The sequence below is a fragment of the Saimiri boliviensis genome, chromosome 1 (genome assembly GCF_048565385.1).
Source record: "Saimiri boliviensis isolate mSaiBol1 chromosome 1, mSaiBol1.pri, whole genome shotgun sequence".
Classification (NCBI taxonomy): domain Eukaryota; kingdom Metazoa; phylum Chordata; class Mammalia; order Primates; family Cebidae; genus Saimiri; species Saimiri boliviensis.
Genome location: NC_133449.1, coordinates 209,223,979 through 209,239,620, shown reverse-complemented (window position 1 = coordinate 209,239,620; position 15,642 = coordinate 209,223,979). Strand labels below are relative to the sequence as shown.

The 15,642-nt window shown below is 34.5% G+C and overlaps 1 protein-coding gene across 1 annotated transcript in view; it reads left to right on the top strand.

Moving 5' to 3' along the window:
• The window catches only part of FAM174A (family with sequence similarity 174 member A), a 45,377-nt gene that overhangs the window by 9,328 nt on the left and 20,407 nt on the right, over window positions 1-15,642 (top strand). The window contains exon 2 of the mRNA XM_003920724.3: window positions 12,761-12,895. Coding sequence (XP_003920773.1) covers window positions 12,761-12,895 — 135 coding nt within the window. The remainder of the gene's footprint in view (window positions 1-12,760; window positions 12,896-15,642) is intronic.

The window sequence follows — 15,642 nt, the reverse complement described above, 5'->3', positions numbered from 1 at the left end:
AAAGCAAAACATGTAAATAAAGATTAGAAATATGAGGTAGCTATGTGAGAGAGGTGTTAATATCAATCCTGCAGTAATGTAGTCATTTTAACTCATTCCAATTCCATACTGAAAACTCGTGATACATGGTTGTGCATGAAAGTCAATTGTTTGTTTTTTTTTTAATGGGTGTATATTACTTGCATGTATTTACCCAAGATAATGTGCAGATAATTCACCAGTGTATATATAACATGAATGCAGTCCTCAGGTTATTAGAGTACAACCAGAAAATGCATTCCCCTGTAATTGATAGAGGTTGGATTTAGGACAAAATGGAGAACCTATATTGAGATGCTTCTGGTTAGTTATTATAAAGATTTTTTGAAAACAAAATCATCAGCATTTGAACATTGCTATCAACTGGTAGCAGTGCTCAGGTGGTAGTGCTCTGTGAATGCACTCCACCAGTGTATCTGGACCGATTGCTACAGAAAGCATCTATTCTGACTAGATGGTCTTTATGCCATGCTAGTTGTTAAATAGCTAATGAGTATCACCTCTGCTCCTACTTTTCAAAGTTCTTAAGTTCTTTTGTCATGATCTCCAGTGCCCATTGTAGTATTTTTCTTCTATATTATTGCATTTGATCTTACCTTTGTTGAAGACTACATTGAAAAAATAACTCATGTTTGATCTTTTCTAAAATAAGAGAAATACAGTAAAATTTTGAAATTGGGTTGAAAGATATCTTGGTAATTTGCATTGTTCAGTATGATATAAAAGATCTAGAGAAATATTTCAGTCATAAATTGAGAATCTTATAGTAACTTAAATTATTTTCTTAAGAAATCAGTTTTTCCTTGGTGTTTTTGGAGAAATTTTTATTGCTATATTCCTTAATACTCCTTTTTTTTCTGGAAGAAGAAATTGGTATAGAGTTAACAATTCATAGAATAACATGAAAATATTGATGATTATAAGATTTTGGTTGCCACGTAATGTCAATTCTTTCTGTGTAGCCAAACTGTATTATGTTTTTGTAATATAAAAGTGGTAACATATAGTACGGTTTGATTGCAGTTATATTGTAATTTTATGTATCCATCAGTCATCTCAATAGTAAAGCAAAACATGCAAATGATAAAATTGTCTCTATGTTTCTGTGCTAATTATATATATGTGTGTAATTTTTCACACACACTTTTATTCCTCTAGTTAGTATGATAGTTTTAGTTTTAACTTTCTTTTATTACTAGAATATATAGAACATTCACATTGTTACATGTTAATAAAAATAACATAAGTATATGTTACATGTTAATAAAATGACATAAGTATAACCTTGTGTTATTGCTTATAATTCTTGTTTAAAGGAACTATTATTTTTCCTGTCATTAGGTATACTGTAGACACCTTAAATTTATATAGATGTATACAGAAAACTTTATAAAATTATTTGATAAAACTTATCTTATTTCATTTGAGATATTATCTCACTCTGAGGTGAACAGATAACTTTTCAAATTTGGAAACTGATATGAGAAGCTAAGTATTTTAATCAGGATAGTACAAGCTACAGTTGAACAAACTACTTCAATCTGAATGGCTTTAAAATAAAATTTTATTTTTCCTTTAAGAAAATTTAGCTGCATATTTGGGCTATCCTCCAAGACAGTTGTCCTCCATGTGGTATCAGCAATTTAGCTGCCTTTAATGTTTGGTTTTGCCATGTCAACATATGTTCTTCACAGTTGTTGGAGCTTGGTGAGAGACACTAGAGAATGCACAGGAGCTTTCAAATGCCTTAACCCAGAAATGACACAGTTACTTCTGTTCATGTTTTATTGACCAGTCCTAGTGATGAGCCTACTATGAGAAGTAAGTAGGTACTAAGTGGGGGAGGGAGGTCAAGATTTAAGGAAAACTAATAATATCTACCATATGAAGTGATAGACCAAAGGTCATACTGCTGAAAGAGTGCCGAAACTACTGCAGAACTCAGAGTTTGAATTCTACTTTTGCCATTTCTTCTATATTATTCAGTGAGTTATTGAAGTGATTGATTGATTATATTTTACTCTTTCATTGGTATAAATTTGCATCTTACAAAATAGTAAAACAAATTTCTGTTGATCCTGGAAATAATACACACTTAATACTTTTACCATTAGCTTGATCTGCACAATCTCCCTGTGTTTTCCTATAAATTATATGTACTATGCCAGATACACGTTGATACCCATTGCAAAACTATACTAATTCTTCAAAAAGTGATGCTGCCACAGATAATGAACAAAATTCATCTGCTCTTTAATTGCCTGTTCTTATTTTCTTCTCACTGTCCACTGCTTACTATGTATATTTTTTTCTATTCCATAGCTTCTGGCTTCTCTGAGTTTTTGCTTTCTTGTGATCTATGACTCATCATTCTTTTTATTCTATGTACTATCATTTTGACTCCTTTAGTCTTTATCACCCATTAAAACTGCCTCATGTTTATGTGTGCATATATATATATGCATATTTTCTTCCATATTGACTTCCTAAACTTGATATTCCAGTTGGGTTATTTTATCTTTATAGGCTAGGCCACATCATCCATCCTTCACAATCTAGCCTAGGGATTGACAGTTCTAGTTTAGAAAGGTGCTCATCCCAGGCTTATATTAGTTACTAGTGGGCATAAGCAATTTTTCATGGTAGAAAATATGATTAACCATTGCTGCGCATTCATAAAAAAGTATGAGTGGAGCAGTTTTTCTGAGAACTAGGGGCAGTGGATATGACAGATTCCGTGATGTTATGTCTTGTGCATTGTTTTAATAATTTTTCCATATTTTTTGATGGAATCCTAATGTATAAGCTAACTAAAAGCAACATTGCACTGATTGGCTACACCTCCACAGAAACCTAGGACACCAAAGAGCCCAGTTTGAAAACAGTCATGTTCTTCAATCTGGGCTGCCAAATCTCCGAGGAAAGAATGTGGTGGAAAGGATATGATGATCTACAAGGAGATAAGAAAACTGTGCTAGGCTGAGAAAATCAGTATAAAATGAAGCTATGAAAAATTAGTGGGCTTTTTTGTGTCAGTGTTATTTTAGACTGAAAATTGCTAAGAAAACATTTGATTAGCTTATTCAAAGTGGAGGGATTGCTAATAGAACCTGCCTGAAAGATTCTTAAAGAGTGTCACAAGGAAACACATCTAGGTGACATACGATAGTAATGTGGCTCAGAGAAACTAAGATGTTAATTGTCCTTATAGATTATGAGGTATTTAGCTATAAATAATATAATTTCCAGTTAAAAGTGAGTTAAACACAAGGAAATATTTTGTTATTGTCATTTACTTATCATGTGTATGAACAGGTCCAGGTGTGGTTCAGTGGCTTTGAGAGATGATTAAGAATTCCATATTTTGGTGGGGCGCAGGGGCTCACACCTGTAATCTTAGCACTTTGGGAGGCCAAGGCAGGTGGATCACCTAAGGTCAGGAGTTTGAGACCAGCCTGGCCAACATGGTGAAAACCCATCTCTACTAAAAATACAAAAATTATTCCGATGAGAGTTGCTTGAACCTAGGAGGCAGGGGTTGCAGTGAGCTAAGATCATGCCACTGCACTCCAGCCTGGGCAACAGAGTGAGGCTTTGTCTTAAAAAAATAATAATAATTCTGTGTTTTTCTATCTTTGCTTTTCTATAGGATGGCTACCTCTGCTCTAAATAATATATTCTCACACAATAGTATCTTAAGCAGGAAGGAGGGAAAGGACCATGAAAAGAGGCCTTCTCTATGCTTTTGTTTTGTTTTGTTTTTTAATCAGGGAGAAAAATCTTTCCTGTAAACCCCACCACCAGAGACATCCACTTCTATCTCATTTGTCTGAACTGCTTCATCTGCTTACTCCTAGACAATGACTAGCAAAAGGAAAATTATATTTTTATGACTGGTTTGAATTGATTATTATGTACTCCTTAGGGCTGGGCTCAATTACTCTCTAAACAAAATCATGTTTCTGTTAAGCCAGAAGAAAGTTGCCTCTAAACAAAGCAGATTCTATTACTCTGATCAAAATTAAGAGAGAGACTCATCAGAACAACTAATCAAAACAACATAATTGTACTTGTTAATGCAAGTAGCTGCCAAGTTATTATTTTTTACTACATAAGGATGAACTAGACAATATAGCTCAACTAAAACAATTATCTAGTCTGGTATAATGTAAGATAGTTGTTTTGAGGATCAGCAGACTGTTTTGTCAACTAATTTTGTGACCTTGATTAAAATTACTTAGATTCCTTAGGAATACCTTTTGTCTCAGTGTTTTAAAACTTAGACTCAGTAGTCAAATTACTTATGTATGAATTTTAGCTCTACCATTCACTGTCCCAAATGTAATTTTCTGTAGTTTCCACCTTTCTATGGATGAAATGAAGCTACTTAACATGCGGGATTGTTGTGAGGATCAGATAGTGTTTATGAGCTCTTTAGCTCAATGCCTGGCATATGTGCATACACAGAAAACATCAGTTCTTCATAATCAGATGTTTTTGTATCTAGAATTGCAATTCTAATTTATCTGGAGAGTTTTATTATAATGTTTTTAATAACTCCATCTCATAAATCATTGCTATTATTATTACTATTTTTATTTTTGTACTTTAATTTTCTCTTATAAAATAGAAGCTTTAAATATATATACAAATAATGTTATGCATTATTTTTATGTGAATACTTGTATTATTTATATCTTAAATCTCTATGTATTTTTATATATGTATATTTATCTATATGTATACCTGTGTGGCACCTGACTGCTAAAGCTATAATTAGCAAGATGGTAGATCTGATGGGGCTGTAGACAGCATCAGTATCAGGGGAATAAAAGGAGATTATAGGATAATTCGGAAAGCATTGGTTATAGAACCAGTGAGAGGCCGCAAAGGATGAATCTTGGGGGTACTGAACATGTAGATAGGACTTTAATGTTGATTGTGAAATAAATCCATGCAGAACTTTTAGAAATGGATGTCAGAAGAATTATCAGGACTCACATGCTGAGCTTTACGGCCTAAAAGGGAAAACAAATCCATGTCAAGACAAAGAGGAGAGATGACAAGGAAACTGTGCTACATACTCTCATATGGAATACTTCAAAGCCAAACTATGTAACAATGATTTAGGGTTTACTTTACCTGGGATTGTTTGCCAGCATGCCATCAAACAGGAGACAAATCTAAGCACAGGAACTGATTGTATGTACTGAATTACAAGGAGTTGGGAGAGAAAAGGTATCCATCAAGGAAAACAAGGTTGCAGTGTTCTGAACATGCATGAACATGCTTTTGATTTTTTTTTTTTTTTTTACTTTTGGGTTTTAGCAGTGAGCACTTTACTAGAACTCAGCAGTAGCAGGGTATCTCATTGGAGGGACCCTCTACTTAATGATGCACGTGGTCAAGATTGTGGTAGGGGACAGAGCTTGATAACTGTCAGGCTAATAGAAAGGGCTTTAAAAAATAATGAAAAAATGCTAAAGGAATTCAAAATACAGTAGTTTGTGAACTGCAACATAGAGTCACATACATTTTAATAGTTCCCGAGAGTTTACATCAAGGTCACTAATTATAATGATCCGGAGAGATTAAAAAGAGACTTTAAAAAAAATTTCATTATCTTCTGTATAGGAAGGGAGGAATATCTTTAGCATTAAATATGGCTCCATGTAGAGTGCTGAGTAGTTAAAATTAGAACAAAAATCCAGTTTGGCTTTTGAAAGGATAGATTTCAGTTATTCGTAGTGTTTATGAAGGAAAACTGTGTTTTTAGAATATGGTAAATTTACATACCCAAAGGACAAATATAAAACTACTCAGCATAGTATAAAAGCTAAATATTAGTGATTCTAGTTAGGGTAGATTATGACCATACCTAAAACATTCTAAATGGAATCTTGGAACTCCTGATGTGAGTACATGTTTAATATATTTAAATATTCTAGTACTTTTTTTTTTTTTTTTGTCCTGAGTCAGAAAACTGTTGACCTCCAAAGGTCTATATTAGGATTTAAAATTTGGCTAGCTGCTTTAGATTTTGTTGTGGTATGTATCTGGAAATATTCTTTCAAGCGTCTTTTATTCAAGATGATGATTTATATATACAATTTTAGACATCTTTTTGATGCAGAGAAAATAGAAGATATATTGTGAATATATATATTTTAGTCAATTTATTTAGCAGTATTTATCAGTCATCAACTTTATGGCAGAAGTTGTGTGCTGTGGCTGCTGTGGTGAATAAGAACAGATATAGCTCCTACTCTCACAAAACCAGATGTCTAGTAGGGATGACAAATAGTTACTTAAATAAATATACAAGTGAACTTTTCATAAGCACTTTAAAGGACATGTACATAGGTTCAGTGGAAGCCTGTGACCTAGCTAGATAGAACTAGATAGAACACAAAAGGGTTTCCAAGGAAGTTGTATTTAAACTGACAGCTGAAAGATGAACAGGCATTCACACAGCAGTATTGTGGTAGGTGGGAGAAGAGTGTGAGGCCAAGGACAGAGCAAGCATGGACATCATGAGGGACTGAGAGAAGGCTGTGTGGCTGAAGTAGAGAACCTGGAGTGGAATGTGGAGTGAAGAGCAAGGTGAGGCTACAGATGAAAGTATGAGCCATCCTGTGCGCATCTTTGTAGGCCATATATTACAGACTCATTACTTGAATAATAGGAAACCACTGAAGGTTTTAGAGGATGAAGGGAATGTTAGTGGGTGATCAGAGTAGGTAGAGATCGTGATTTAGGAAACTATTTTAGTTGGCAGAGGAAGACATGATAGGATAGCAGTGGTATGGTGAAGCAATATAAATGAATATAATTGTTTCTTAGGAAGTACAATCAGTAGTTCCTTGTGATTATGGCAGCCATGGAGATACATGGATCAGACCTCCTTTCAAGAGAACATCCTACAGGAAATAAAGTTGGTTGACATCCTCCTGCTGTCACAGATTTGGGTCCATCATAGCATTCATGCCAGGGTAGTAACTCCTAAGCTTGTCCCTAGCCGATGACTGAGTAGAGCAGAGCCTGGCCATCTTCACTAACAGGGAACTCCTCTAATGGGCAACCTTTGCTTACAGGCATGCCACTGGCCTGGTCAAGACTCTTTCAGAAGTGCTCTGCAAGCTGCAGCTCTTTCTAGCTGGTCATCCTTCCTTTCCATTTTTTCACAGGTGTCAGACCTATATCACCCTTTGTGGGATCTCCTCACCTTCCCTTTTGTCTCTTTATCCTCCACAGGCCCTTCCCTAATACATCTCTTCTATTCTGTATTAATTTGTTAGAGCTATTGCAAGAAAGGACCACAGGTAGGGTGGCTTAAACAACAGAAATTTATTGTCTCACAGTTCTGGAGGGAAGAAATCCAAAATCAAAGTACAGCCAGGGCTGGTTCCTTCTGAAGTCTGTGAGGGAAAGATCTCTTCTGGGCCTCTCTTGACATTTTCATATTCACATGGCATTCTGCCTGTGTTCATGTCTATCTCCAAAATTTTCCTTTTTATAAGTATATCTTGGTTGAGGGCCTGCCTTAGTGATCTCATTTTAACTCGATTACCTCTATAAAGTCTATTACCTCAAAATAGACCCTATTTCTAAATAAGGTCAGGACTTCAACATATGAATTTTTGGAGTACATAATTCAACCTGTAACATGCAAACACATCCCTTATTAGTAACTGATTCTTGAAGAAATCATTCTGACAGCTGATGGATTGGGTGGTGGAAATGGGGAATAAAGATGAGATTGATGTCAAATTCATCAAAAGAATTTTTACTATGTGTCATATATTCAATTGGGTTGAATTTCCTGATGAATAGTATAGACAACTACAATTGTGATTCACTAATATTTATTCATTTATATTTCAATGGTAAAAAAAGAAGTTTCACATTTATTTTTGGTCACTAGTTCACTTTTTTCTAAAACTAGTCAAGACAAAAATTTTGTTTTAGTTATAGATTATTATTTACTGTGTTTCATTGTTATGTCTAACCATGCAGGGTAGTGTATGTGTCTGTATAGTAAAGAACATATTCCTCAGTCTAGTTTTAAGTGTGCTAAAAAAGAAAATAAGAATTATATTACCCTACAGATGCTCAGTTTAAAAAAAAACAGAAGGGAAAAAATAAAATCAGGTAGATATAACAAGTTACAACAAACTTAGATCAAACTAGATGGATATATCAAGTTACAGCAACTTATATTGATTGGTGTTCACCATTTCATAGAGCAGTGAAATGAAATGGAATTTTATTCTGTTTTCTTTATGTGTCATCATATATTTTTACATAAAATTTTATAAAACTTACTTTTGTGGTTTAGTTTTATTTTGATACTCTAACTTATATATATGTTATTGGAAGAGAAATAGTTTTTACCAACCTGGGTATGTTGGAACATTAAGGAATCAGCATCTATATTAAGGCAGCTATTTGAATATTAACTTGAATACCTAGAAAGTGTCTGACCAGGATAATTTATCTGAGCATACCATATGATGAGTGAATGTAATTTTATGTGAATAATCATATAGATATTTTCTTTTGCCTGCTCAGGCTTTTATACTTTCCTCTGTAAACACTTGTAGATAAAGTCCCTATTTTTGTTTTCATTAGAAGCTGGCAAAATTTGTTTCTGTATTTCCAAATGCATTTACTATGTCTAGTAGAAAAGTGTGCATATCTATATCTGTATCTACATGTGTGTGTATATATTTGTAATTGTCAGCACACATATAGATGAGTTTGGGTATCACAAGCTTAATAAAGACATTAATTTGTAAGAAAAGAACTGTTATTAAAATTGCATAAGTGTTAAAGCTCTTTTTCTTTTGTTAAAAAATCATATACAATGCATATTAAAAGACAGTCACTTAAAAAAGTCAAATTTTTACTTAAAATTTTGGTGTATTTTAATATGTATTTTATTTTACACTTAGTGTTTGTTAGTATGTTCAGTAGTGTTTGTTGAATCACCCAAATTATTCTAAAGCTTTATTATTGTTTTTTCCTTCCTTGAGTTAAATCACCCCTATAATATAGTAATATGGTATGTATTATATTATATTTGATATTTTTATGTGGCCATGTAGCTATATGACCTCATAGTTATGACTGCCTATATCTTTGGACTGAGGAAAGACATTTTCAGAGAAATTACATTTCAAGTTTAAATTTTATTTAATAATATACAATATTCTTGACTCATTTTTAGATGAGTCAGTACATATACTAAAACAGCAAATTTGTTTAAATTTGAACTGCATCACCCATTTACTTGATGCCTAACAATATTCTGTTTTTGTATATGGAATAGATTCTAAACAACAATCCAAACTTGTTTCTAAATAGTTTGGATTCATTTTTAGAAGACAGTATTTACATACAAAATTAAATTAAAGAACAGTATAAGCTAGAATAAAATAAAAGGTCCAAACCACTGCAGTCAAATGTTTAGGCTATACATGGATAGGGAAAATAGTATTATTAGGCAAACTAGTTTGACCACTCATTGAAAGATTGGAAATCACTGAAGGTATGGTAAAAACTTTGAATGTAGAGAAGAACATCAGATGAGCTAAATGTTGAAGTCCTTAAGCTCTTTGTTCATCATTTTTTGTTTTAAGACTTGCCAACATGTCCTGTGACTAACAATGACAGGTTAATATATTGACTCTTTGATATATGACCTGGGAGGATCTGGTTTATTTCCAAAAATAATTTCACATGGCATTAACTTCTTTTTCATTGACTAAAATTGTCAGAATGTTTGGAACCCATATGGGTTTGAAGACTTAGCAAAAGACTGACAAAAGGAAAGAGAAATTATAACTCTCAATATCCTTAACTTATGTTGCCAACTAGTTTCACTCTTATGTAATCATTTTTAAAATCAAATGATTGCGTGCAGGTATCATTAAATCATATGGTTCAAAAGCACAATAGTGAACTAACTTCCCTATATTTTTCTATTTCTTCTTTTTTTTTGAGACAGAGTCTTCACTCTGTCACCCAGGCTGGAGTGCAGTGGCACCATCTCAGCTCACTGCAGCCTGTGCCTCCCGAGTTCAAGCGATTCTCTTACCTCAGCCTCCCAAGTAGCTGGGATTAATGGTGCACACCACCATGCCTGGCGGATTTTTGTATTTTTACTAGACACAGGATTTCACCATGTTGGCCAGACTGGTCATGAACTCTTGACCTCAGGTAATCTGCCCACCTCAGCCTTCCAAAATGCTGGGATTACAGGCATGAGCCACCATACCCGGCCTATTTTTCTAGTTCTACTTTCCATAGACAATGATTTTATTATTTTTTTCTTTGTTTGCTAATTACTTTTATGAGTCTAAATCAGAGGTTGGCAAAGTATAGCCCACAGGCCAAATTCCTTCTGCTAATGTTTTTGTAAGACCTAAGAGCTAAGAATGTCTATCTATCTAGATATCTATCTATCAATCTATCTATCTATCATCTATCTATAGATTTTTAAGGATGGTAAACAAAATGAAAATTTAAATGAATACATAGCAGAATGTGTCCTACAGATTGTCAGATACTATATAATTTTTTTTTTTTTTTTTGAGACAGAGTTTCACTCTTGTTACCCAGGCTGGAGTGCAATGGCATGATCTCGGCTCACCGCAACCTCTACCTCCTGGGTTCAGGCAATTCTCCTGCCTCAGCCACCTGAGTAGCTGGGATTACAGGCACGCCCTACCATGCCCAGCTAATTTTTTGTATTTTTAGTAGAGACAGGGTTTTACCATGTTGACCAGGATGGTCTCGATCTCTTGACCTCGTGATCCACCCGCCTCGGCCTCCCAAAGTGCTGGGATTACAGGCTTGAGCCACTGCACCCGACCTACTATATAATTTTTTACAGAGGAAGTTTAGACCTCTGGTCTACATGGTGTGTGTGAATGTGTGTTCACACATACACACATATACTTAATGTAACAACCTAAACATTAATTTCTCACTATAAAAGAACGAGTACTTTTTACTTCATGCTGCTTCATTTTTGCTAGTACTGATATTTATTGACTCTTCTATTGGGTACATTTGTAACTTTAAATACTATGCTTAATTCTATTTCCTGTTCCATCACTTTGTATGTGTATACATATAGCTCTATAGGTAATGACTGATAGAAATTTTCTTGGTTTGTGTTCATTCACACTTAGTAACATTTTATAAATTTTAACACTGAGACCAGGCAGTTTATACGCAGAAGCTAATACCATACCTGATGCTTAGTAAGACTCAAGTATTTGTTCAAGGTACTTTCCCCCCAGGGGCTTCACTGTCATGTTTGAAGAGGCTCACGTTGCTCTTTACAGTTGATATTATAGCTTGAGTATTTCTTATCCCACTTACTATGTCATGCAAAGTAAATCAGAATTTATGTAAACTGATTTCATTTGTGATAACTTGCTGAAATATTTTCTGTTTTGTTTTTAAACTCCAATGGACACTTGTGAAACACATTTTCCTGTGTGTGGAGTTGAAGTTACTGCATTGGAGATGATTTAGGCATTCCTTGCAGGGTCATGATTTTGGATTGCCACAGTAGAAGTCACTCAGACCCTCAATAATTAATTGAGGAACATCTTAATTGATACATCACTGTACTAGAAAGTGGTTATATAGTGGTGAATAAAGCAGTTTTGGTTGCTGCTCATATAGCACTTAGTGGGAGAGACAGGTGAATAAACACCACATAGATATATACATCGGCATGTAGGAATGCAAATTAAGGTAAATGATTTGAAGGAAAAGAATCAGTTATTTGAGACACAAACTGGAAGTAGGGCTCTAAATCATGAGATTTCGAAAACATAGGTAATAATAATGAATGTTAAGCACCCTTGAATCTTTTCACTTCTAAGGCAGTGGTTCTCAAACTTGAGTATGCATCAAAAGCATAAGAAATGTTTGTTAAAACACAAGTTTCTGGGCTGCATCTTCAAAGTTTGTTATTCACTAAGTCTGGGCTAGCCGTGAAGATTTGCGTTTCTTATAAGTTCCTAGGTGACTGTTATTCTGCTGATCCAGAGAGCCACACTGCAAGGGCCACTGATCTGAGATAGTGGTCTTATATCACACTGGAATCACATTTAGAACCTCAACAAAATATTGATATGTAATTCTTTTTGCTCTGCTTTTTGATTCAGTTATGGCCTAAACATGGGGCTCTAAAAAAACACCCCCAGGTAGTTCCGGTGTATGGCTAGAGTTGTGAGCTGTCAGTCTAGTCTGTGAACATGGATATGCATACAGTTTCTTAGAGGGGCATCTACACAGGGTTAGGAAAGCATGGAGGACACGGGGAAAAGGCTGGAACAGGAGGTTTCAGTAAAGAAGTACCTGACCTAAGCCTTTAAAAATTGAGGCTTGAATTATGGTACCTGAACTAAGGCTTAAAAGTTATTTGTCAAGACCATCAGTTGACACAGGGAGAAGAGAGTATGTCAAACAGAAGAAACAGGTGATGGCACATAAACATATAGGAGTAGGTTTTGTTTCATGAAGTTTAATCCTAGATGGTAAATTTCTTGCGTATCTGAAATGTAATCATTCTGATATTGAGTGCTTTCTATGTCAGAAACAGAATGAGAATTTATTTTAACTTACAAATAAATATAAACTAAGGATCATCTATGCCATATTAAATAATTTTTATTCATTAATTTATTGTATTTAATAGGATGAGAAGAAGAAACCGAAAGACTAGGCGATACGGAGTTTTGGACACTAACATAGAAAACATGGAATTGACTCCTTTAGAACAAGATGATGAGGATGATGATAACACATTGTTTGATGCCAATCATCCTCGAAGGTAAGTATTCCAATAGTTTAATTCCAGGAATCTGGAAGCAAGACTTGCAAAGTAAACTGAAGAAGTAAAGTAGACTTTCATTTAACAGTTTATATTCCAACACAGATTTTCTTCAATTCTGTTTAATGAAGTTATTTTTCCTGTCTACCCCATAGCTCACATTCACATTGTTTTGCTGAAATAGATACCAACTCAAAGTAATTCTTAAATTTTTTTCCCCTTTTTTTAACTTTTAAGTTCAGGGGTACAAATGCAGGGTTGTTACATAGGTAAACTTGTGTCATGGGGTTTTGTCATACAGATTATTTCATCACCCAGGTATTAACCTTAGGACCCGTTAACTTCTTCATTCTTGCAATTTGTATTAACTTGGGTGTGTATGTATGTGTCTGTGTGTCTGTGTGTGTCTGTGTGTGTGATACTTGGTAAACTTAGTTTCCTTTTTGTATTCTGAAGATACTTTGTTTTTAGTTTGGGTTCCAGTGTTGTGTAAATAGTGTTGCCTTACAGAATTGGGGGACTAATTGTTTATGGTCTGATCATATAGCTGCAATATCTATACTGAGATCTATTCTCACTAGGTGTTAAGACCTTTCCTAAGAGGTTTGGATAAATAAAATGTCATGAATGTAAAATAAATGCCAATGCAAATAGAATGGGGAAAAAAGGGCAACAAAGATTCAACCTAATAAGGAAAAACATATTGGAATACAGAGGGATTACTTGGGTGAAAGAGAATTAGAGTCCAGAGTCAGGTACAAATGCAGAGAAAACAGAAATCTTGGGAATACAGAAAGGATGATGACTCAACAAAAATTGGACTATTATATCCTGTATATCTATATCTATATCTACATCTGTCTATTTATCTATATAGCTAAGCTGTTTACACACACACACACACACACACAGGAACTTTTAGTAATGCTGGTCATTTATTCATTTAATAAAAATATGTTCATCAGTTATACATTTTAATAGTATTACAGTCTGGATAGGCAAACATGAATAAAACAATTGTATCTGTTCATTAAGAACTCATTCTCAATTTAAAGACACATGTAAGATGAAAGAAAAGGGACAGAAAAGGATAGTCCATGCAAATGGTAACCAAAGCAAAGCAGAGGTTGCTCAATTTATATGAAACAAAATAGATTTTAAGTCAAAAACTATCTCTTGAGACAAAAAAAGATCATTACGTAATAAAAGAGTAAATTCAACAGGATGATATGACAATTAGTATGACTATATCAGAGCACCTAAATTATAAAGCAAATATTGACAGATGTGAAGCAAGAAATTGACAGCCATAAAATAATTTAGGGGACTTTAATATTCCACTTAGAATAATGAATAGAATATCTAGGCAGAAAATCCATAAAGAAACCACTGACTTAAACACTATAGACTAAATGGACCTGACAGACACATACACAACTTTGCACCCAACAGCGGAAAAATTCACTTTTTTTTTTTTTTTTTTTTTGAGACGGAGTTTCGCTCGTTACCCAGGCTGGAGTGCAATGGCACGATCTCGGCTCACCGCAACCTCCGCCTCCTGGGTTCAGGCAATTCTCCTGCCTCAGCCTCCTGAGTAGTTGGGATTACAGGCATGTACCACCATGCCCAGCTAATGTTTTGTATTTTTAGTAGAGACGGGGTTTCACCGTGTTGACCAGGATGGTCTCGATCTCTTGACCTCGTGATCCACCCGTCTCGGCCTCCCTACGTGCTGGGATTACAGGCTTGAGCCACCACACCCGGCCAAAAATTCACATTCTTAAGTGCTCATGGGATGCATTGTGAGATAAATCATATTAGGTCACAAAAAAAGTCTTAGCAACTTTAAGATGACTGAAATTATTCCAGGTATCTTTTTCAAACTCCATAGAATAGAAATAGAATTCAATAACATCAGGAAAACAGAAAAATGTATAAATATGTAGAAACTAAAAAATATAGTTTGAATATAACTGCAGGCCAAATCCCATGTCAATTGTAACCCTCCATGCTGGAAGTGAAGCCTGGTGAGAGATGCCTGGGTCATGGAGACTCATGGTTTGGTACTGTTCTCATGATAGTGAGTTCTCATGAAATCTGGTTATTTTAAGTATGTAGTACCTGCTCCTCCTTGCTCCTGTTTTTGCCATTTGAAGTACCTGATCCGATTTCATCTTGTACCATGAGTAAAAGCTCCCTGGTACCTCCTTGGAAGCCAAACAGATGTCGGCACCATGCTTTTATAGTCTGCAGAACCATGAGCCAATTAAACCTCTTTTTGTTATAAATCGCCCAGTCTCAGATATGTTTTTACAGCAATGAAAGAATGGACTAATACACTGAACAACACACTCTTGAGCAATCATGGGGTCAAATAGGAAATCAAAGGGAATTTTAAAAGCTATTTTGAGACCAAAAATACATGGCATAACAAAACTTACAGGATGCAACAAAAGCAGTGCTAGGAAATAAGTTTATAGCAGTAAAAGCCTGTGTTATGAAAGAAGAAAGACTTCAAATAAACAACCTAGCTTTGCCCTTTAACAAAGTGGCAAAATAAAAATAACCCTAAAACAAGGAAAATAATTAAGATTATAGTAGAAATACATTAAATGGAGTTGAGAAAAATAATGAAAAAAAAATAAATTAAGATTTTGTTTTTAGAAAAGATAAATAAAAAAAATAAAATCAATAAACCTTTAGCTAGACTAAGAAAAAAGGAAAAGGCTCAAATAAATAAAATCAGA